The 25,300-nt window shown below is 43.5% G+C and overlaps 1 protein-coding gene across 1 annotated transcript in view; it reads right to left on the bottom strand.

Annotated features, from left to right (window-relative positions):
- The window catches only part of LOC124777358 (circadian clock-controlled protein daywake-like), an 88,681-nt gene extending 65,599 nt beyond the window's left edge, over positions 1–23,082 (bottom strand). Inside the window, exon 1 of the mRNA XM_047252732.1 lies at positions 22,912–23,082. Within this exon, the coding sequence (XP_047108688.1) occupies positions 22,912–22,990 (79 nt within the window). The 5' untranslated portion in view covers positions 22,991–23,082. The remainder of the gene's footprint in view (positions 1–22,911) is intronic.
- Positions 23,083–25,300: the final 2,218 nt, after the last annotated feature.

Genomic DNA, 25,300 nt, shown 5'->3' with positions numbered 1-25,300 from the left:
ATCTGGGATTGGTGTGGAAATGCTCTTTTAATTCGCAAGTTACAAAGTAATAGGAAGAGGTCAATATGGTTCTGAGTTTCACTACCTTGTAATCAGTACACGTTTTCGTAACACTCGACAAAATAAGCGACTGACACTTAGGCTATCGTACAGTGATTCGGCTGGTTTGCTGGATTGGGAACCGCGAATTCGAGATATAGCGTATTTAGTTCTTGAAAATCATGTTTACATAAGCTGAGATCGAAGACTGAATGACTTGCCAACACTAGCAGCCGCGGAAGCATTACCTGAATTATTTCACAAAGCTTCACTTAACATTGTGGTTTTGAAGGTCACGAAATCGAAAGGAGGTATCTTCTCGATCTTATCGTAACAGCGAACAAATCTGTATCATCGAACAACAACTGCAATAATACTTGCCCACAACATATTTCAATGAATTATTCATTTATTTTTCGGATTTCGTAAGACCATGACTATTTCAATGAATTATTCATTTGTATAGCAGATATCTTGAGACCATGCTAGCCGATGCTACTTCGTCATGGTCCGAGTCATAGTTTATAGAAAGCTGATTAGAAAATTTATTAACAAAACAATTAATAAAACGAGCAATAAACAACACATTAGGGAGAAAAGTTGTGAACTATGGCGGAGGACAACCATACAGAATATGAATATGCCACATGGGACCTTTCCAGCTTCAGTTTTAATACTTTAGGTTTAAGTTTTTCTGTTAACATCCATTGTGCGCACAGTTCTTTTTTGATTCTTCTCTATACCTCCCGTCAAAGCACTTTGGTAAACGGAAGAGATTGAAGACAAGTACTTAAGAGTTGGTCGAACGAGGGCTTTATACGCTACTTTCTTGGTGGGTCAATTACAATTCCTTGGGAATCTTCCCACAAATCTCAATCTGCTTTCCTCCATGGCTATGTTCATTTTTCTTTTCCCGTTAAGTCTTTACACACCGAGGCTTCGAGATAGCTGACGGTGATGGCTGATTCCAGAGACTGATCACAGACTATATTATCAAATTATGTAGGGTGTCTTCATTTTTTTTTTTCGTGTATTCAATTTATTTTTGTGTGCGTGCTGCTACTCTAAACGAAACGATGACTATCTGCATGTTGGAAAATTTTTGTAGCTACTGCATCTGTCAACAGAGAGCTAAATACGTTGTTGTCAGATCACTTATACCGTTACGTATAGTGGGTCGTAATGCTCCAGTCACACCTCTTTGAGGTACGTCGTGGTCGACTTTAGCTTTTGATAACAAATCCTCAGTAATAATGGAGTACTGTCCTCTGTTAACTATGGAGTCTAATTTCCGATATTCCTGAAGCACGTGTTTTCTTTAGTAGGCTACAGTGGAACAATACGAGGTGCGGCTAGAAAAAAACCGGACTGATGCTGGAAAAAACATTTATTTACAATTATTTACAATTTCATGTTATCTCCTTCAATGTACTCTCCTCCTCGGTCTCTACACCGCTTCATACGAATTTTCCACTGTTCATAGCAATGCTGCAGATCATTTTCGGTAAGTCCATACATTACTTCCGTCGCTTTTTCTTTTACTGCTTCAACAGTCTCAAATCTAGTTCCTTTCAAAGCTGACTTGACTTTAGGGAAAAGAAAAAAGTCACAGGGTGCCAAATCAGGTAAGTAGGGTGGATGATCTAAGATGGGAATGTTGTGTTTTGCCAAAAACGTCTTCACTGACAACGCACTGTGAGCTGGGGCATTGTCTTGGTGAAGGATCCATGACTTTTTTCTCCACAAATCGTTCCGTTTTCTCCGTACTCGCTCACGTAGGGTAGCCAGAACGCTAATGTAGTAATGCTGATTCACTGTTTGGCCCTCTGGTACCCAATCAATGTGCACAATCCCTTTGATGTCAAAAAAACAATCATCATTGCCTTGAATTTCGATTTTGACATTCGTGCTTTTTTTTGTCGTGGAGAATCAGGAGTTTTCCAATGCATCGATTTTGTAAGAAGGTGGGATCACTTTCAATGTTTTCCAGGATGTCAGAACAAATCATTCTTCGGCGTTCCTTCTGTTCAGTTGTGAGACACTTTGGAGCCATTTTTGAACACACTTTGTTCATGTTGAAACTTTCATGAAGAATCTGCCTAACACTTTCCTTGTCAACTCCTGTTAACTCAGACGCTGCTCTGATTGTTAAACGGCGATCTTGTCGAACAAGTTTACCGATTTTTTCAATGTTTGCATCAGTTTTTGCTGACAATGGTCTGCCAGTGCGAGTGTCATCACTGGTGTCTTCGCGGCCATCTTTAAATCGTTTAAACCACTCAGACACTTGTGTTCGCGATAAACAATCATCGCCGTACACTTGTTGTAACGTTACAAACGTTTCACTTGCAGATTTTCCTAGTTTGAAACAAAATTTGATGTTAACACGCTGTTCTTTCTGTACACTCAACATTTTCCGACGCACAGACAAAACGTCAACTACTTAAAACAGACGCCACGGGCAGACTGAGTGCAGGAGGCAGATGAAACTCGAGCAGTAGGCGGAGCGAGAGTCACGTGACAGGCCACGCGACTTTCAGCCTTATTGCATTCGTTTTATTGTTTCACCAGTACTAGTCCGGTTTTTTTCTAGCCACACCTCGTAGGTATTGAAGTCTTCTTCAGCAGTCGGCTCATCTACTGTATTCTGGATCTCGTTGACGAATAGAAAAAATGTTAGGTTGGCGCTTGCGGAATAATAGTTGAATACTGCAGGCAGACATTCCTACTTAGGCAAAAGAAGTGAACGGACGTTCGAATTTCCGTCCCTTCCTAATAAGGGTCCAGCGCCTTAACTGACAACTTCGCTCACAAGAGGAAGGACTCACACGCTGACAGCCGATTCGTCCTCTGCTTGGTAAGTCCCTTACGTGCGGCATACAATGAAAGGCTTTAAGATATCTTGGCTTAAGAGCCCTCCTCCGTTTCTGAGAAAAAAGCTCCTAAAGTTCATGACGTGCAGTCGACTCAAAATTTACGGGGTCCGTAGATAAATGAAGATTGAGAATTTTGCATCAACGCATATGGTGTAATGTCCCCACAGAAAATACCCTCTACCACGCACCAATTAATCATTGTCAATCAAACCATCCACATTCATTCACTTTGGAAAAGTATCTGATCTGATTTTCTCGTAACATATGCGGCGACAGCTAGACGACGCCAAAGTATTTTCTAGCGCGTTTATTCTTTGAAATAACAGAGATGCATATATGCATTCTCCATGGTTGTTAGAGTGGTAACTAGGACAGTTTCTGGAGTAGGGATTGAGGCATTGACGTATTTCTGAGAATTACATATTCTGATTTTCTTCTCGCTAAATCGAGCGAATTAACTTTTGTGCCACTAGCGGTTTGTTTGAATAGAAAGAGAGTGTAAACGGAAAATAATTAAGACATGGAATCACCGGAGATCTGGACATGTAACGGAGATGGATTTAATACACAATTTCCTTCATAAATAAGGTTTGTGACTTTTTGTTCCGGAGTGAATGAACGAATGAGTTTTTTCTGAACCATTTGATGATCACGTTGGCCCTGTAATTAGTGGTGAAGTTTCAGCTGTGTCGAAGAGAGCCTGCAATCACTGAGTCTGTGTTAAATCGTCCAAAAAGGCTTCGTACACATCTGGAATTCGCAATCTTTCGTAAAAGGAACAAATTGTCCACACGATTGATTCTCCCGACTGAATACAGTGTTTAATAGTAATAATAAATGTAAAGATCTCTTACAGCAAGCCAGCCGCTGATTACCAAGAGGAAGGACTCCACCAAAGATCCTATTTGGCTGATTTCACGTAAAAACTGTACATAGATAAAGGAGAGAAAGAGAGAGAGCGAATAAAAATAGAGATAATACTAATAATCCTCCATCAGTCTAACCTTTCGCCTGTCTTATCACGGATCAGCCAAGACACGGGAGGCCCTTACATTACTGTGTAGATTTATGTGTGAAGGTGAAAGGGTCTTAAAGGCAACAGATACACGTCTATACCGACAAGACATTACACAAAGTTAGCGGCTAGCTGCATTCATCATCTATTCATAGAGAAGTAGACGACAACGTATTATTATCTTGTTAAAATGGTATCCGGAAACGTACATGTTCCTAGAAATGGAAGAGACAAACTTTTACGTCTGTCTTTTGTGTGTTCACAAAGTAAATGCTATTCAACAAAAGCACCCAGTGCATATGACTGGGGAGCAAAGAACCTGTGGTCGTTTCCCAAATTCATTCCGCATTTTTTTCATTTTTATTTGTTTCCGTATTATAAATGATAACACTAGGAGGTTTAATAAGGTAAGTAAATCAGTAAGGAAAAATAGAAAGGTAGAAAAGTAAATTTCGCAAATTTCTTATGTCAGTAAAGAAATAAAATTTTAAGTCTCGTTGTAGGAAAACAAGTCCAACTAAAACCGCACAGATGCAATAACAATGCATGGCATGATTCATGATCAGCTTTCAGCACCGATTTTTCAGACCATGTTATCGTATGCATCGTACACACAAATATTAGTCCCCAGAAAATAAATGTTTTTAAACGCAAATCATGCCTATTTCTGCCGATTCTTCGGAAAGAACGATCTAATTATGCGAAGATTACTTTCATTAGATGTTCTTGGTGCCGCGAGAATATTTGATTCGAATGTTTATATCAAACGTACCATCCATCAAGTTGTCCAAAGGAAAGTGGGGGCATGTAGCAGAGTGAGCGAAAGCGTCATTGTAAAACTATCAGGATGAAAATTTTAATTCATTACTATAGTCAGCGATAGCGTTAACGGTTTCTGGGCACACAGCTCATAAGGGATGCTGCGTTGTCAACTCGGCTGAAAGTACAGAGACAACAACTACGATACAGACAGCTACAATAGCGGATGGTTAACGTACCTCGCTACGGTCTCGTTCATTGTGCTCTAAAAATCGTTTACGATAAATTTACTGAGTGTACCCAATAAGTATGAGATACACATTACAAAACGGGATGTGTATTCAGTCCTTACCAGCCGTAATGACATGGAAAGAAACCAATGATACTGATTTTCGCACTGCACAATGGATTCTATAATAAAATGCATCTTAAAAAGCGGATTATACTTTCAATTGCCTCTTACTTTATTAATGAAACGTCGAAAGAGTCAGTTCTAAAATATCCACGGTACCTGAACAACATTTTAAATTACGTTGTGTTGTAGTCAGAATAGCGAGATAAGCAAAATAAAATTTCCATTGCACAACAGATTGTGTTCTGAACTACTTTCCGTCTGTGCAGGCAGCTTGACAAGAAATTAAATGTTCCGTGAAGATTCGCTGGTTGTGGGTACCAGACTGACAATTAATGAATACATTGTTTAGTCTCTAACAACCAAGAATCTCCTTCTTACAGTTTGTCAGTGTGACGTACAAGCGCTCCCCAATCAGCAACGGTGATTTTGTCTATTGCTTCATGGTTCAGTCTTTCAATGTCAGCTACCTTAAACGTAGTATTTTATCCGCCACAAATCTCGTAACCTGTGCCCACACCAACTTTGCTGGATGATATTGGCAATGATAAGGAGGTGCTCGTATCTCACTGTAGGCATGTTGCAGAGCTATGGAATCAGTGCCGTATTTTTACCGCTGCCTTTTGAAATCTCAACGAACTCGAGCAGCTCTGCGCTCGTTTGTGTTTCAACATGTCCTGTATTATTACTTCGCAGCCATGAAAGAATATCACTTTTTCTTTTGTTTGTAGTGGGAGGCCTGTCGAGAATAACACAGTGATAGCTTACATTGTCCATAAGAGTGACATAGCCTGGATGCAAATAAGGCAACAGTTGATTCTGAAACCATTCTCGAAATGTTTCTCCATTCATTTCGGAATGGTAGTCAGAGCTTGTTTTTTATTTTGACCGGAGTACAAGTTTGCTTTTACACACAAATCCGGTAGCAGCGGAACCGGCGTGACGTAAGACGCCCTGGAACTTTCAAGCCGCCTTCTCCCTCCGTTGTTTTCCAACTAAAATATCTAGCGTGGTTTTGATTTACCCAAGTCTGGTCCAAACAAAACACTGCTGACGTCTCTCTTAATACGAATTCACGCATTACTCTTAGAAACGTCATCGTAGGAGCAGCGATATCACTTCACTCCATTAAAAATTTCCGTCCGTCATTAGAGTTTACATATATAAGGCTGATGTTCTTCATTATTCTTTGGATTGAGCTTGCACTTCCTTTAAACCCAGTAGTTTCACGCATAACAGTGAACAGTTTCACTGCCACGGGCAACCCACCATTCTTATAAAATTTGATAACTTTCCAACGTAAAACATCTTGATCGAAGTCGTCTATTCCTGTTACGCATTTTTGGGATGCTATGTTTCTTCCCTGGAGACCGTAATTCCATATTTACAATTATCTGCTGAGACTGCTTGTCCTCCTGTACAATTCATCTGACAGTCTGTGGACCAATATCGCCACAGGCCGCTACAACGCTATCCTGTACGTGGCAAAGTCGCAGGCCGGCTCGCCTTAATCTGCCTCATGTTTTGAAAAGGAGTACACTTGAAAAATGAGGTCGCTTGTCTGCTCGTCAAATATTTCGCGCCTTCTAGGTGTTTCAACCATTACCAGATAACTCACAGAACCCACAGAATACTATAGAAGAATGGCAATCGTCATTTTGCGCACGTAAAACACGAAAGAACGCCCAAGTATGACGGAAGTTTACAGAGGACTGAACATGGAAACAGAATGAGCGCTGATTGGCTATATTTGGAGTCACGAACAATTGCTGTCGACTTAAGATTTGTTCTGCGCACCTAGGTCAAGCATCCTCCGGCAGGCAATGAGTGTTAAGTACTGTTCATAGTGCGCTGCTACAAATGTCGTAGCCAATGTGAGCATGAAGTGTGATCGTAACGGATTATTTAGTGACTTTTTATGCTATATGTTTCGAGTTGTCATGGCTGATGGTGGTGGTAAGCGACAAATTCTACAGAAGCAACTGAGAGACATAATTTGCAGGATACATGTTTTTTGAAGCTCGAAGCACGTGTATGCTCGTACTGCAACCGACAACAATGCCGCTCACCTCTGTATCTCGACCTATGTGAACCGCCATCGTTGAATCAAGCGAATGTGAATGATGTATTCCTTCGAAGAACAAGTCGATATGCTTCTCATTTACGGAGAATGCTAACGAAAAGCAGTGAGAGCTAGAGCTTACACGCTGACAAATATTCTCAACGTACTCACCCTACACGTCGTACATTTAAATATGTGTATGATAAAATGAGAACAACTGGATCTTTAACGCATCGGAAACATATCTGGCAAACGAAATTTACTAACGAGGAAACGGAAATAGGTGCTCTTGCCACTCTAGTTCGCGTCAGATAGCAAGGGAATCTGGGATGAGCCAGAGTAGTGTTGTTCCTGTTCTGCATCGCCATAAATATCATCCTTACCATATCAGTCTTCACCGAGAATTAACTGGTACAGATTGTACGCGTCGCATTGAATTCTGCCGATGGGCTCAACTTCAGATTCAGAGGGATGACACATTTATTAAATTGATTTTATTTACTGACGAGGCTACATTCGCGAACCATGGAAATGTTAATCTGCATAACATTCTTTATCGGGCAACTGAAGATCCATGTTGGCTATGGCAAGTTGTACACCAAAAACCGTGGTCAGTGAATGTATGGTTTGGGATTAGAGGGTACAGAATTGTAGACCCCTATTTCATCGACGGAAATCTTAATGGTAGGAAGTACACCACATTCCTGCAAGAAACATTGCGTCTGTTATTGGAATAAATACCTCTAGGAACAAGGAATAGAATGTGGTATCAACACGCTGGGTGTCCGGCACATTTTTCACTGATGGCTAGATATGAGTTGCAGAGACAATTCCCAGATCGTTGGATTGGACGCTGAGGAGATGTGTCGTGGCCGGCTCATTCGGCAGACTTGACGCCTCTGGATTTTTTCCTGTGGGGATTCGTAAAATACATTGCTTATAAAGACGTTCCTACTACACTTGAAGATACTCGAGAGAAAATCGTCAGGGCATGTGCTTCGATAAGTGCCGATGTGATAAGGAATATCACTCAATCCATGATAAGAAGATTGGAGCACTGCATTGATACCTATGGTCATCATTTCGAACACTTTCTGTAAATGGACCTTTTTGACCTTCGTTGACCTTCAAATACCGTACTGTTACATATCATTGCATTCGTTTCGATGGCCGCAATTAGGAAATAAGTAACAAACTATAGCATCCCACTAAAAAAATAAAATAAAATAAAATAAAAAAGTTGACCTTCATATCTCTGAAGGGATCCCACCTAGCAACAAAAAACCAACGTCATATTATGGTTCCTGTTGTTTCGGAGTTATTCTAGGTGGCAATAATTAGTGACTCACCTTGTATAGTCTGAAGTCCAGGAGACTGAGACAGAATGTGCAGAATGAAATTGAGTCTTGCTGTAACAGTCTCACACCTCGACAGCGACGCCTAATATAATCTGTTACAGCTCCCCGAGCACATCGACTACCAGTCGAATTGTACACCAAGCGCGACGTCTCCATCAACCATTCCTCGCCAGGAGCGGCGCCACAACCGAGAGACATATCCGCTGGGATAATGTCAGCTCACGTGGCTTAAGTAGGTCGTCATTGTGTGGGCTTGAGATCTTCAGTCTTCAATCACTACAGATAAATTATAGAGCAGCTACGACGGCTTGTTCTATTGCATCGACTTTTTTCGCTCGACAGTATTGTGAAGGGATTAAGTTAAATTCGTAGTGTGATCTTATCATGTGCTTGGCTACGTTTATGAAAGATGTGTAGCAAATTGCCACAGTTGACTCCATTTTAAAAGAGACGGAAAATCAGATTGTAATGCCGGCCGCTGTGGCCGAGCGGTTCTAGGCGCTTCAGTCTGGAACCGCGTGACTGCTACGGTCGCAGGATCGAATCTTGCCTCGGGAATGGATGTGTGTGATGTCCTTAGGTTAGTTAGGTTTAAGTAGTTATAAGTTCTAGGGGACTGATGATCTTAGATGTTACGGCCCATAGTGCTCAGAGCCATTTGAACCATTTTTTTCAGATTGTAATCTACGATCAACGTGACGTAATTAGGTATGTAATACTGGAAATTTATGAAGACCAATACGATCCAAAAAATATGATGTAAAACGTCTGCGATTACGCTGTCAGATAGTAGTCACACAACCCTATCAGCTTTAAATTTCACAGAGAAGCTACGCAGAATACCATTCACACAGCGTAATTTTTTACCTATATTAATAGAACATTGCGATTCCAGATAGACTGTGTCATGCCTAACATCGTATCTTCATCATATGGTTTCGTAACATACCAGGATTACCTACTCTCCTGTATATTGACTGTCGGGAATTATCACCTCACTCAGGGTCACTAACAGCTGGAGGTAGCGTTTTCGCACACAATTTCTTAGCATTTTTTTCTATTGTTGTGCTATCGCCTCCGGTAACTGGATTCACCGTAGCGGGTATACGTTATAAACAACACATCACAGCCGTAGTATATCGCACACACGAGACCGTAAATTGCAAACAGCAGCAAACCGTGGTCAACGCTCCTGCCCTTCGCTGTTGTCCTTCGCGATATTCATACGCCCACTGCAGTCCGACCGGCTACTGTTCAGGGTCGTAACCAGGGGGGCTACACTGCGCTAATATCAAGGTTGTCACTAAACTGAGCCGTCTGTATTAATCGATGAACACGGTCTCTGCGGTCATTACTGTAGCCGCGTCGCCAGTTAGCCTGTAATTACACAGTCGTTAGACGGTAGTTTGTTGAGTCTGACATAGTTCGCTACGCCGTACCACTGCCGATAAGTAAGATTCTTGTAACGCTTTTGTGAGAAAAAGAGACGTAGAAGAAGACGATGACGCATGGGTGGATAGAAACCAATGGCGACAGATATGTGGGATGTGGCGACAGCTGTAGGAACTCCACAGGATAGAGAAAGACCAACGCTTTCATGAAAGTTCCACATGAATTCGGTGAGTATTTAAGAGAAGCGACTAATATGACATATGAAATACAAGAGTGAGATTCGTGCTCCAATTAAACGGTTTTATTCGAAGGATTCTACATCTGCTCAAACTTATCAGAACAGGCTTACACTCAGGCAGCGTTTGAAATGGTATTTAAGACTGTTAACGTCTGGATTAGTGTACGTATTTATACGTGATCACAGAAGAATACCAGTTGAAGAGGGCACCGACCGGGCTGTTGACGTCATCATAGGCGAAACTATAGATTAATTTCATTATATGATATATGATAGAAGCATCTCACAAAATGAAAGTGCTTCAGATAAGTGATACCATAGACATCACAAATGAACGAGTGTACTCCATTCTTTAAGCAAAAATTTGAGATGTTAATGGCATAATGTTTGAACCAAATATGTCAAGGATGAAAATTGAAATTGCAGAGCCTGGCTGTGTTTATTCACAGCTGTTTTTTTCAGAGATTCGTCACAGCAGACGGAACGTGAAATTATCATCATACATCTGACCCCATGAAATAAGAAACAACACGAACGAATGACTGTTTAGCGAGGTAGAAATATAATGACGAACATTGCTTTTTGATAACCACAGGGTGAACACCAGACACATTACTCTTACAAAGAGAGAATATTAACTGGCCCCTACTGAGATACGTTATTGGATTGCCTTGAAACTAAAGGTTTATTGTAAAATCACGACTGGCAAAATGAAAATGCTCTTTCTTGAAACTGCTCTTTCTTGAGGACAACGTTTTAGCCCACACGGAACGGTGGAACTGCGTCAGTTGGTTATTAGATCGGTTCTTCATTTACCTCATTTTCCTTGTTTAGTGTCAAGTGATGCCTCCCTATTCCTAACTTCTGATGACACGTAATTTTCTTCAAGCGAAATGCTACCCCCAGGTAGGCGTATATAGTAGATTTTCGCAACACCTCCTCGTAAAATTGACTGAAAAATGGGATCATTTCTTTGTCCTGTGTGTACTCTCCAAAGGTGGATATGTTGACAAATATTTTTCAAAAATTTATTACTATTTTCTTAACAAACTTATCAATCTACCCATTTATCTTTCAACCACCACTAAATGTTACATGGAACGAACAAGACTTCTTGAGAACAGTAAGGAACGTTCACTTTTCACTCCTACAGCTCACCATAATAACCGCCTTATGAGTGCTCGGCAGCTGCATAACCACCGCCCCTTAGCAATAAGTACTGGTAACGGTACGTGTGCGCGTATGGCAAGGGAAAGAAAAACAGCACATCAAGAAATACACTCCTGGAAATTGAAATAAGAACACCGTGAATTCATTGTCCCAGGAAGGGGAAACTTTATTGACACATTCCTGGGGTCAGATACATCACATGATCACACTGACAGAACCACAGGCACATAGACACCGGCAACAGAGCATGCACAAATTCGGCACTAGTACAGTGTATATCCACCTTTCGCAGCAATGCAGGCTGCTATTCTCCCATGGAGACGATCGTAGAGATGCTGGATGTAGTCCTGTGGAACGGCTTGCCATGCCATTTCCACCTGGCGTCTCAGTTGGACCAGCGTTCGTGCTGGACGTGCAGACTGCGTGAGAAGACGCTTCATCCAGTCCCAAACATGCTCAATGGGGGACAGATCCGGAGATCTTGCTGGCCAGGGTAGTTGACTTACACCTTCTAGAGCACGTTGGGTGGCACGGGATACATGCGGACGTGCATTGTCCTGTTGGAACAGCAAGTTTCCTTGCCGGTCTAGGAATGGTAGAACGATGGGTTCGATGACGGTTTGGATGTACCGTGCACTATTCAGTGTCCCCTCGACGATCACCAGTGGTGTACGGCCAGTGTAGGAGATCGCTCCCCACACCATGATGCCGGGTGTTGGCCCTGTGTGCCTCGGTCGTATGCAGTACTGATTGTGGCGCTCACCTGCACGGCGCCAAACACGCATACGACCATCATTGGCACCAAGGCAGAAGCGACTCTCATCGCTGAAGACGACACGTCTCCATTCGTCCCTCCATTCACGCCTGTCGCGACACCACTGGAGGCGGGCTGCACGATGTTGGGGCGTGAGCGGAAGACGGCCTAACGGTGTGCGGGACCGTAGCCCAGCTTCATGGAGACGGTTGCGAATGGTCCTCGCCGATACCCCAGGAGCAACAGTGTCCCTAATTTGCTGGGAAGTGGCGGTGCGGTCCCCTACGGCACTGCGTAGGATCCTACGGTCTTGGCGTGCATCCGTGCGTCGCTGCGGTCCCAGGTCGACGGGCACGTGCACCTTCCGCCGACCACTGGCGACAACATCGACGTACTGTGGAGACCTCACGCCCCACGTGTTGAGCAATTCGGCGGTACGTCCACCCGGCCTCCCGCATGCCCACTATACGCCCTCGCTCAAAGTCCGTCAACTGCACATACGATTTACGTCCACGCTGTCGCGGCATGCTACCAGTGTTAAAGACTGCGATGGAGCTCCGTATGCCACGGCAAACTGGCTGACACTGACGGCGGCGGTGCACAAATGCTGCGCAGCTAGCGCCATTCGACGGCCAACACCGCGGTTCCTGGTGTGTCCGCTGTGCCGTGCGTGTGATCATTGCTTGTACAGCCCTCTCGCAGTGTCCGGAGCAAGTATGGTGGGTCTGACACACCGGTGTCAATGTGTTCTTTTTTCCATTTCCAGGAGTGTAATTGAACGTATTATTAATTACATGGCTTGCACTTTAGAGCTTATTTGTTCAACTGAAATGCTGATTTTATGGTTGTAGTAGTTTGAAACTTTAATTGGGTCACTGAACAACTGTTTTTCATGTTGGTATAAATTCATGCCATCCTGCTGAAGCCTTTGCGGTGTTGAAACTATTCTCCGGCATCGTTACTGAAATCTGCTGCCACGATTGATATTACCATGTGGCTCTGTAATAACGGAGTCCTAGACGTTTAAGGTCAGCAGAAACCCTATGCAGTTACGTAAACCAACGTTACGACCAGCGAAAAGCAGTACTCCGTAACTACGAAATTACAGTCTAAAAATTTGTGTTGAAAGAAAGAAGAAACAATGTCTCCTCTTTACTATCTGATATGATTATTTATTAGTTGCTCTTTCGCGTCCTAAATTATTTATTTTGTGGGAAGACTACAGTTTTCGTACTTCCCTCGTGTTAGTGGCTTTTATAAGAAAATAACTGTGAATGAACCTGTTTTAATTCAAAATTTAACTTTTAACCCAGTAGCGCCGAGACCCGTCTTAAGCCGAAAGAATGAGAGCATGATCTCGCTATGAGGCAAAATTTTCAAGCGATTCATTGTTAACAACGCAGAATTATAAAATGTAAACCAGACAGTCAAAATGTAAATTTTTTTACTCTTTCATTTCTTCAGTTTCTGATGAAGTGCTTCGCGTAAAATAATATATAAACACACCTCTACTGAAATGATCAACTCCGGTCATATTTTTGTTAGTTTATCTGTTCCTAGACTGTAGATTTTGAGTGAACTGAAATAATAAAATTATAGCTACTATAAAACATGGAATCATGCGATCCGTATCCACACATCCATACATATAATAAAAGTGGGTTTTTGTGTTCATGTAAGTACTGTGTATGTACGTATGTATGTTCCACTTCTACTTCCAAACCACTAAACCAATTTCAACCAATCTTTGTACACGTATCACTTACTGTCTGGAAAAAATCGCTGTTTGGGAAAGAAACATCTACTTATCAAAGTGGTGAGGGTGAAAACGAAAAATCAGTGTAGCCAACGACATGCTAATACCCATAATTTATTCATCCACACTAAGTGTCTTGCAACAAGCTTCACACATAGTGTAAAACCTTTACGAAACTTTTTCACACTGACAACCTCCACAAAATGATCAAAGGAAAAATGTTATCTCTTACCACATTTTCATTGTTGATGCAGTAAACCTGCCACATGAAGCATGACCTTTTAATTTATTACTTCTAAACTAATTACCCCTTGCATAACACGTGTTGCAGACAATATTCGCATGTACCACTGAATGCAATTGTAAAAATATATCACTGTTTAACACACAGTTTATGTGATATGACGTGACAGACATTGAGCTGCGTGAAAACAAAGCTGCAGGGTGAAATTCGCTAGAGACACAGGTGAAATATGTGTACATACGTGTGTGAAATATGTTAAATACATATGAAATGCGTGTATGTGAACAAAGCCGTGGGTGAAAAGCTCCTTCTAAACCCCTGGATTGAATTCAACCAAACTTCGTACACATATTACTTGCTATCTTGAAAGAAATACTGTGGGCATGTGGGGATAAGAACCACAACCTCCTATTAGGTTTGAGGTGAAGACGTGGAGAGAGAGGGGAGAGGAAGAGATGGACAGACAGAGAGTGAGAGGAGGATATGGATAGTAACATGCGGGGGTTTGGGAGAGGGGGAGATAGACACAGGTGTGGGGGAGGAGGAAATGAACAAAGAGATTGGAAGGGCGAAAATAGACAGAGGAATGAAAGATGAAGACACGAAGAAGAGGAGTAGTACTGATAGAGGGAAGAGGAGAAGATGGACAGAGAGACTGGGAGGAGGAAATGGACAGAGAAAGGAAAGACGAGATAGACAGAGAAAGGAAATAGTAGGAGATGGACAGAGGCAGAGGCAAGGAGGAGGTGGACAGAGAGAGGGGGTGGAGGAGATTAAGTAATGGAATTGGAATAAATAATACCTCAGCAACGTCGGGTTCTCAGAGACTGTAAAATAAAATTTATTATTATTTACCATAGTTTGGTGTTTCTTTTCAGAATGCAGATGTAATAATATGTTCTCGAAATTGGTTACGTAACATTAATTCTGCATGTAACAATTTATAAGTTCAAACAAAACGATCAACACGAAATACATACTTCTAACTTAGCCAACGTCTGATAGCGGATCCAAAAAAAGGTTGCCGATATACTGTATGCACTTTATTTCGTGGTGTCTAGTCTCGTGACTGACATCAGTTCGCAGAAACATCACTTCCGTCTACAGCGCAGCGGACGATTCGCTACCTCGTGAGATCACACCATGTGGCTGTCCCCGGATTTAGAGGGTTAATCATATTCATCACTTTCCGAATGGACGAGCAGATGAAACCATGATTTTGGTAATTTGCTTAAAAGCGACCTTGAGTTTCTATGAGCTTTCTGAAAGCAATTACTCGTTGATACTTTCAGCACGATACGAGACAGCACTTAGTTGTGAAACAGTAGTTTCTTCACTGGGCAATAAGAACACGGAAAATTGCCCTCTATGTTAACTTCACGGGATTCCGTTATGTAACCATGAAAAAGCCGCAAACGATTCGCAAGGCTTTCTGCCGCCTAAATTACGCGCCTGAGACACCGCATCTGTTTCGCGAAGGTCAGATAGTTGCTCTCTACCGTTTTCTTTTTCCGTTCTTTATCTCTACATCTTGCTGCACCTCCCTTCTTCTCACCCCTTTTTCCCATATTTCTTCCCTCTCGTAATCTGTGAAGAATCTCTCTCTCTTTCTCTCACTCTCTCTCTCTCCCTCTCTCTCTCTCTCACACACACACACACACACACACGTCTCCTCTCGTGCGAGCTAACTCTCTTTTCTTATCAGGTGTTTTCGTGAAATCTGAGTGTTTTGATTGGCTTGCAATTGATTAACACATCTATCTCCGCGTTCATCATTGACATTTACTGCATCCAGTGTACTGAATTATGTGTGACATACGTCGTTGTCCTCCACGCAGCTCCCCTTATTGTCAAATTTACTGTCCCTGTACGTAGTGACAAGTGTCTCTCCAACCTAGACTTTCTCCTGATAATGCTTCACCATAGATTCGGTTCTCCCTTTATCTGTCTTGGCTATTTCTCTTTTGTTTCAGTTTATTTCACCACATATTTAATAGCAATACAAAATATCACTAACGAGGAATATGGAACGTATACAAACAGAGTGCTACAATTGGTCACAGATGTGCATGACTGACACCTGCAGCATCACGGAAATGTTGGAAAACCAGAACTGGCAGACTCTTGAAGATAGAAGCAATTTGTTCTGCGAAAGCCTAGTTGCAAAGTTTCGAGAACCGATATTAAGTGAAGAATAAAGAGATATTTTTCGGTCCTCTACCTTTTGCTCCCATAGCGACTGTGAAGGTAAGATTAGTCTAATTACAGCAAGCACGAACACGTTGAAGCACTCATTCTTCCCCACACCATACACGATTTGAATGGGAATAGACCCAAAGATGTGGTAACATGCTAAACGACCTCTGTCATGCACTTCACAATGGTTTGTTAAGAATATACAGATGTAGATGTAGAAGCTACAAATGCATGAGTTGAAATACAACGGAAGTCGTACTCCATTGAACTTCTTTGTCCGTGAAAATAAAGCCATAAGTAGCTACAGGAAATGCTCTTTCAAATGGACGCAAAATTACTCGGAAACCTTCATGTGGAAGAAAGAATGAGATCATTAATGGACAACGTATGGAAATTGATAACAGCAAGTCTTTGTGAGCTTAACGTAAGAAGAAGAAGGAAATAACTAAGAAGAGACTGGAAACGTATTTGTGTTTATGAAATTTGTGCTCTTTTTCTCTGGAGCATTTTAGTCGTCTGGTACTGGAGAGAATACCGCCATCAATCAGCAGCCTCTTGGCATGCATTGTCGTTCGTTCGAAAGATACCCACATGGTGTGACTCATCACTACAAAATATTTCACTGCTGCAAAGACCAACGGCCATCTTATGTGTTTCTCTTTAATCGATACCGTGCACTCGTTCTATTTATCACAAGGTTCTGAGCAGCTGCATGATGCAATACGCGACTTTATCGTTTCTCAACATTTCGTCTCATTACCCATGTTTGTATGAGGTGCAGTAAAACTAAAGCTGAACCCCTGCCACAACGGCAACGTGGAACGGTTTCATTAAAAAGTAATCACCGCACGCGGTCCGCCCTCTTAGCTAAGTGGTCAGCTTGTCTGATTGCCATACAGAGGCCCGATATCGATTTCCAGCCGGGTCGGAGATTATCTCCGTTCGGAGACTTGTGTTTTGTTGTCCCCATCATCATCGACACGCAAGTAGCAATGTGGCTTCAATTGAAAAGACTTGCAACTCGGTGGCCGAACTTCCTCAGATGGGGACTCCCGGCCATCATCTCCATAGAAACTTTTCATTTCATTTCACCGCGCGCATTAAGACATTTATCCTACTGGAAGATGAAACGATCAATTGCTGTTTGGTAGCATGCGGTCGGCCGCTGATAGATCCACAACTGCACCTACTCTTTCATTTCCTCGACTGACTGAAAGCGACGCGTTTCTTCAGGTCAACAAATATGTGAAAACCATACGGCAAAATATCTGGGCTGCAAGGAGGATGTTGCAGTGTTTCGGAACCAAATCGCTGAGTCGTAGCCTTCATTCAGTTGTCAGTGTGTGGGGCAGGCGTAGTAGTGCAACAGGATGATTCCACACGACAGCATTCCGACAGCCCGAGGGCAAGCGGCATAGGCAACAGTGGAAAAACTCACAAGGAAATCCAAAGCTATTCACACAAGCTCCGGTATGGCCATGATGACCTTCATCATGGAACCTCTGCTCGTCGAGTTCCTCGAGCGTGGAACCACAATCAATACGCAGCGCTATGAAGACACTTTGCAGAAACTGCGATGCGCCATAAACTGAAAACGCCCAGGGTTGCTGTCGGAGGCAGTCTTCCTGAGGCACGATAACGCCCACGTCCACTCTGACAATGAGATGTAGACTACGCTTCAGCGTTTTGGTTTGGTAGTTGTTGTGGGTTGGCAGGAGAGCCAACACCGTATTATTAGAGGAAGCCGAAATGCACGCGTTTTAGCTCACGCAGGCTGGCGTGAGGTCTGGAACAGGACAAGGAAATTAGACTTTAGCAAAAAACGGACGTAGCTGGTGGAATGCCTAACTTTAATCCATAAATCGTGAACGTCGCTCATGACGGTACATGTTTTACAGTATCAATAGTAACTGGTAGTGGTGCCTTGCTAGGTCGTAGCAAATGACGTAGCTGAAGGCTATGTTAACTACCGTCGCGGCAAATGAGAGCGTATTTTGTCAGTGAACCATCGCTGGCAAAGTCGGTTGTACAACTGAGGCGAGTGCTAGGAAGTCTCTCTAGACCTGCCGTGTGGCGGCGCTCGGTCTGCAATCACTGATAGTGGCGACACGCGGGTCCGACGTATACTAACGGATCGCGGCCGATTTAAAGGCTACCACCTAGCAAGTGTGGTGTCTGGCGGTGACACCACAGTAGTACTGCAGAATCCTTCGTATAGTCCGGATCTTTCACTGTTTGGTTTTCACGTTTTTGGCGACTTGGAGAAAGACGTGCGTGGATGTCGGTTGTAATAGGACGAGGAAGTGCAGGAGTGGGTGAGGTTGTGGATTCGTCAGAGGCCGACTGCGTCCTGCGAAACAGGTATTGATCATCTCGTCTCCCAGCGGGATAAGTATCGTAATGCGTGTGGTGATTAAGTTTGAATGGAACCATTCCATGGTGCCGTTTTGGGGGGTGTTCAATTTTCATTTGCTTCTCCTTTTTAACTACAAGGCTCTGCAGTAGTTGACATTTACGTATGGTGTTTGGAATGTAAAATACACTTTAGCGTTCGCCAATCCCTGTCAGTCCATTTTCAAGCCCTATAAGAGCGCTAACTGGCTTTAGTACTTCCTTGACGCCTGCACAATCACGTTTCTAAAAACGAGCCTAGCCCCATATATCAAGGGTGAAATCTCTCTGTCGACACACACACTGGCGGGAGCTGCAATCAGAGTCCATTCTGTCTCTTTGAGGTTAAATACGTGTAAATGTCGTGTGGATAAGGCCTCTCGTCGGGTAGACCGGTGCCCGGGTGCAAGTCTTTCGATTTGACGCCACTTCGGCGACTTGCACGTCGATGGGGATGAAATGATGATGATTAGGACAACACAACACCCAGTCCCTGAGCGGAGAGAATCTCCGACCCAGCCGGGAATCGAACCCGGGCTCTTAGGATTTACATTCTGTAGTGCTGACCACTGAGCTACCGGGGCAGACCTCTTTGAGTTGACTCACTCTGACAGAAAAACGACTATCATGTCAACACAGCGTCCACACAGACATACATGAGCCAAAACTTATGTTCACTGCCCAGCGAGATCGAATGCCGCCCGCTGACTTAGTGAGTATGCGACGCGGTAAGCATTGGATGTAAGAGGAGCAGAGACGGACTGAGAGTCATTCGCGGATGACATCGGCAAGAAATCAGGAAATTCATTGACATAAGCGAATTTGACAAAGGTGTGACTCTTACGTCACGGCGCCTGGGAGTGAGGATTTCGGAAACGGCGGAGCTGATTGAGTGCCAGTGTGCTCCCGTTGCGAGCAGCCATGGGGAGTGGTTGAAGGAACGTGCAGGGAATTCATGGAGCACATTGCGATCTGGTATACTGGCTAGGCTTAATGTGATTTGCTGGTGGTTTCCTGAATTCCACTTCACAGAATACTAATAGACGAGAAGGTACTGAACATCCACGCCTCATCACAGAGTGTGGAGGTCGGAAGCTTGTCCGCTCGGTGAAGCAGGGTAGGCGGCGTTTCTGGCAAATCTGACGACGGAGTACAATGCTGACGGGGACACAAGTACTTTGTGGGGCTCCACGGCAGAAGACCCCTACTTACATCAGCAATGAGCATCGGATTATCGAATTTTCGTCCAATGCAACTAACAGATATTTTGTCTATGGCGTTCTCGTTTTCGAATGTAGTTAATCAACGGCAAAACTCTGTTTTACAGAGCAACATCATCTGCGAAGGGTCCTAGAGTTTCGCTCACATTGTGTGACCGCGATTGTTCTTGTTCACATCATTTAGAACTCTTAGCGAGCGCTTACCAGATAAATTTCTGAGTAAAAGTGTACGACTAGCAGAGTATCGTTTCCCTGCTTTAAATACAGTAAAATGAGCTCAAGTGTTTAAATCATCCGCTTCCAGTGTCTGAGCACTTAACTCTTGTTAACATTCTTGTGAGCAGAGCCTCCTCTGCTTCGGGTGAGAAAGGCTTTATGAATTAAATATTTGTAGTTGCCCGGTGGATGCCTTCGAGCAAAATTCAATGCGTTGTATGGGAAACTGAATAGTAGATTCTATCAATTATTTCACATGTGTTTGAGGGAAAAGAACTCTGTATGTACTTAATACGTGTGATTTGGTTCTGTTGAAATTCCAGCAGAGAAAAAGGGAAATTTTGCGGAGATGTGTTCATATTCAGAGTGACGACTGCTCAGTGGTCTCTGTAAACGCCAGTTTGTTACAAAGAGAGGTCGTACGTACGTAATCTCACAAGTAACACCAACATTTCACGACCGGTCCAAGCTATTGACAGAATGCTACCGTCGAATGGCAATACGCAGGAGACCCCATATTGGTGAACAGTTAACGCTCGTACCATCGTCATCTGTCGAAATACTTAACTACCAATTAGAAAGAAAAGGTTATAGTGTTGGTTAATGTATCCAGTAAAACATCGCCAAAAATAGCACAGAAATGTGAAATGTTTGACCCAAGTTACACATCTCAGTGTTGTTTGAGTAGTGAGATTTCTGGTGTTTAATTATCTATGGAGGTGGACCTGTGGTGCCAGCTACAACGTACAGGATGTATCTCTTAGCAGTCATCAGTCGCATTTTCTCTGATGTATTCGGCAGATACTTGCAATTTAGTTTTTGCAATGTCTAGATGGAGTCAGCGTAAACGAATCCTGTACATCACGTCTTTCATGCGACGCTCAGCATGGATGCAAAGCATAAGCTTGTTTCCTGTTACCAATTAAATGATTTTTTAAGCGGATTTTTGCGTGCCCATTCGACAGAGCGGTCCCAAATTAGTGTAGTGCAAAATTCGTTTTATCGATATACATTAAGAGGGACAGTACAACACGAGGAATAATCAGTACCGTAGCAGCGACTGCACTACTCAGGCCTTTGCTGACTTCTACAGCCGTAAGCAGCGCTGCTCTGTCACTCCTGGAGTAGTGTTTATTATTCGTGTTGTACTGTCCCTCTTAATGTGTATCGATAAAACGAATTTTGCACTATACTAATTTGGAACCGCTCTATCGAATGGCCACGCAAAATTTCAATTTACAAACAATTTATTTCGTAACGGGGAAACAACCCGACGCTTTCCGTCCACATTGGGTGTCATACGAAAGATGTGACTGCAAGATTTGTTCGAGCTGACTCAGGATACTCGTTGCAAAACTGAAATTGTAAAAATCTGTCGAAAAACCAGAGCACATGCGACTGACGTCCCACAGGAGACACACTTGGTACAGGAAATGTCAAGGCTGTTGCTAAGTAGACAAGAGCTGTATCACTGGACTTGCCTTCCCAAGAAATCTTGACCACCATCAAAGAAGGCAAACATGCCGCTTAAGAAATGTCATAGTGGTTCCCAGTTACTGGCAGATTTCAAGTTACTAGTGTTAACAGCACAGCTTCCGTTGTTCAAAAAATGGCTCTGAGCATTATGGGTCATCAGTCCCCTAGAACTTAGAACTACTTAAACCTAACTATCCTAAGGACATCACACACATCCATGCCCGAGGCAGGATTCGAACCTGCGACCGTAGCAGTCGTGCGGTTCTAGCCACAGTCCGAAACAGTAAATACAAGAACAAGCTGTAGAATATATTACGAAAAGTCCTTGCTGCCTGAGAGGTCGACCGGAAGTCGTGCAGGCCAGCGAGTATCCGAAGGCTCAAATGGCTCTGAGCACTATGGGACTTAACATATGAGGTCATCAGTCCTCTAGAACTCAGAACTACTTAAACGTAACTAACCTAAGGACATCACACACATCCATGTCCGAGGCAGGATTCGAACCTGCGACAGTAGCAGCCGCGCGGTTCCGGACTGAAGCGCCTAGAACCGGCCGGCCACAGCGGCCGGCTGAGTATCCGAAGTACTTAGCACTGTCCTAATTTGCAAATGTCTGCTGTCTGATGCAGTCTTTGGTTTAAAAAAAAATGGTTCAAATGGCTCTGAGCATTATGGGACTTAACATCTGAGGTCATCAGTCCTCTAGAACTTAGAACTACTTAAACCTAACTATCCTAAGGACATCACACACATCCATGCCCGAGGCAGGATTCGAACCTGCGACCGTAGCAGTCGCGCGGTTCCAGACTGAGCGCCTAGAACCGCACGGTCACCGCGGCCGGCCTTTCGTTGTTGTTCAACGACTAAGCGAGCAGCTCTGTTGTCCTATAACGTAGCATTAGTTATGAATATGACTATTACAGCACGCGGTAAGATTTCCGCTTTTAATTTAGGCGCTTGGACGCTATATGCTCGCATTTGGATCGGCTCTATTGACGAATTAATAACAGGATAATTGCGCCACCCACAGACACCTATTGTGCTTGAAAATGGGCCAGTTATGCAAGATATACTAAACTAATTTGTTGTCAGAAACAGCCAAGATGGGAAAACTTCAAAATGTCCATTAGTATTGAAAACGTCTGTTGCATTTCCCGTATGCTCTGAAAACTCGATGTGCATCACAGCTATTGCCAAGAATTACGATCGAGTAATATTCACAATATGCAAACAAATTCCGAATTACAAACAATGTAATAACGTTGTGGCGTGCGGAAAGACACCTGGTACGAAGAACTATTCATGTCAAGTAGTCATTTCTCCAGGGGGACATCAAGCGGAGTGATATACTTTGTTGCGGCTCCACAGCCGGTGGAGCGGCGCGCTGTCGTACTCACGTTTCTCCTTCAGGTAGGCAGCGCGCACGGCGACGAGCGCCGCGGCCAACAGTAAGAGAGCTGCGCCCCGTGCCGGCATGGTATGCTGCCTGCTGCGTGCTGTCTGGTGGTGGACTACCGGGTCGCCCGGCCGCCGCAGTCCTATAAGAGCTGAGCCGAGGTAAAGCTCGCCGGCCTTGGGCCGTCTGAGAGTACGGCTGCAGCTACAGCCTGGCCCCCCGCATTATCACTGCATCTCGCACCGGCGCCTCGCTCCCAGCGGTCTTGACAATGGCCGCCGTCAAATGGAAACCGTATTTCGTAACATCGCAGCCATTGGTTGGATTCCTGCACGTTCTTCCTGGTGGAAGTAGAGTGGAAATTGCAGGTATAGCCTAAAAAACTCATAGACACTGCTAATGGAGCTAAAGTTTGCATTAGACTTCATTGTAAATCACAAACGGAGGATATTGCCGTTTGGGTCAGGGGTTCTCCTCGTCTTATTGTGCCACAGAGTCTGATTTGGGTCCGCTTGTTTCCTTGTTTTGTTATTTATTTTTGTTTTTTAATTCAATTACGCATTTCTGTCAAGACCAGAAAGTCGAACATTATGATTTGACAGACATGGAACGTCTTTTTCGGAAACGAAAGTAATGTAGTAACAATGACAGCAGCGACAACAACAATAATAAATATGCAGTAGAAGAACTTGTTTCATTTTAGAAACCTTATAACGCGGAACGAAAGGGGACAGTGTGGACCATGGACCGCTAGTGGGAATCACTCTAGCATTCATCTGGAACGGTTTTTGTGAAAAAAACACTTTGGACGGCTTGGAGAACGTCAACAGCGTTTATCCTGTACAATGGTATTTGCACTTTTATGTCAGTTTCAGTGCCTTCAAAATGCAATAGTACGACAAAATAAGCATAAAGTACATTCCATTACTAGTTGAGTACTTTGCGCTGCTCATGTTCATGCAAACCTTCTACAGACCATTTCCTCCTTCCCCACTCTCTATGTCCATTCCCTCCTTCCCTCTCTCTCTATCCAACTCCTCCTCCCCCTAGCTACGTCCAACTCCACCTTCCCCTGCCCATCTCCTCCTTCATTCTCTCTGTACACCACCTACTCCCCCTTCTCTCTGTCAATCCCCTCCTCCCCCTCTTTCCGCCCATGTCCTCCACTCCCCTACCTGTCCATCTCCCCCCCCCCCCATCTCCGTCCATCACCTCCTCTCTCTGTCCCATCACGTCCTCTTCACTCTCCATCTACTCCTCCTATCTCTTTCGACCTCCTCCTCCCCTTTCTGTTCGTCTCCTAGTGCCCTTCTCTATGTCCATTTCCCCCTCCCCTCACTCTGTCCATCGACGACTCTCCCTTCTCTCTGTCTGCCTCCTTCTGCCCCCTCTCTCTGCCAATTTCCTCCGCTCCCATGTCCCTGTACATCTCATTCTCTCCCCCTTTCTCTGACATCACCCCCTCTTCTCTTTCTCTATCCATCTCCTCCTCCTCCTCCTATCTCTGTCCATGTCCTCCTCCCCTCCTCTCTGTCCATCTCCTCCCCCTGCCTGTTGTCATCTCCTCCTTCTCTCTCTCTGCTCTTTCTCTCCATCTCCCATCTCCTCCTCACCCACACACCAATAAGAGGTTGGTGTCCCCCCCCCCCCTCAATGAGACGTTGGGGCTTCTTCCCCCACGGTATTTCTGGCATTTCTTTCGAGATAGTAAGTAATAAGTGAACCAAATTTGGTAGAAATCTATCCAGGGGCTTACGAGGACCTTTTTTCCCACATATTTTTACACGTAGTTCAGACGTATTTATACCGAACTTCGAGCTGTAGTTTCGTTTGCATGCAGTTCAGTGTTTATCACGTCATATTTCCTGAACTATACGTCGTACAACGATATAATTTTGCGGATACATTGAGTGGTGTATGTGGACACTATCTACAAAATTAGTCGCAAAAACACTAAGTAGTAAAGAAGCCCTTTCACCGCATGAACAGCGAAAACGTATAAGCGTTAAACTTTTTATTTCTCATAATTTTGTGAGTGGTATAATATTTTGGGGTAACTCTTCAAATCAAACAAAAGTTTTCAGAGTCCAAAAGCGTGTAATACGTATTATTTGTGGAGTAAATTCACGGACGTCATGTAGAAACCTCTACAAAGAACTGGGTATACTAACCACTGCCCCTCAGTATATTTACTCCTTAATGAAATTTGTCCTAAATAATATATCTCTTTTTCCAACAAACAGTTCAGTTCATACATACAATACCAGGAACAAAAATTATCTGCACATAGACTTAAAAGCACTTACTTTAGTTCAAAAAGGGGTCCACTACTCAGGAACACTCATCTTCAATAATTTGCCAGCAAACATAAAAAATTTAGTTACAAATAA

This window comes from Schistocerca piceifrons, chromosome 2 (genome assembly GCF_021461385.2).
Source record: "Schistocerca piceifrons isolate TAMUIC-IGC-003096 chromosome 2, iqSchPice1.1, whole genome shotgun sequence".
NCBI lineage: Eukaryota > Metazoa > Arthropoda > Insecta > Orthoptera > Acrididae > Schistocerca > Schistocerca piceifrons.
This window is presented reverse-complemented; position numbering and strand designations above follow the sequence as displayed.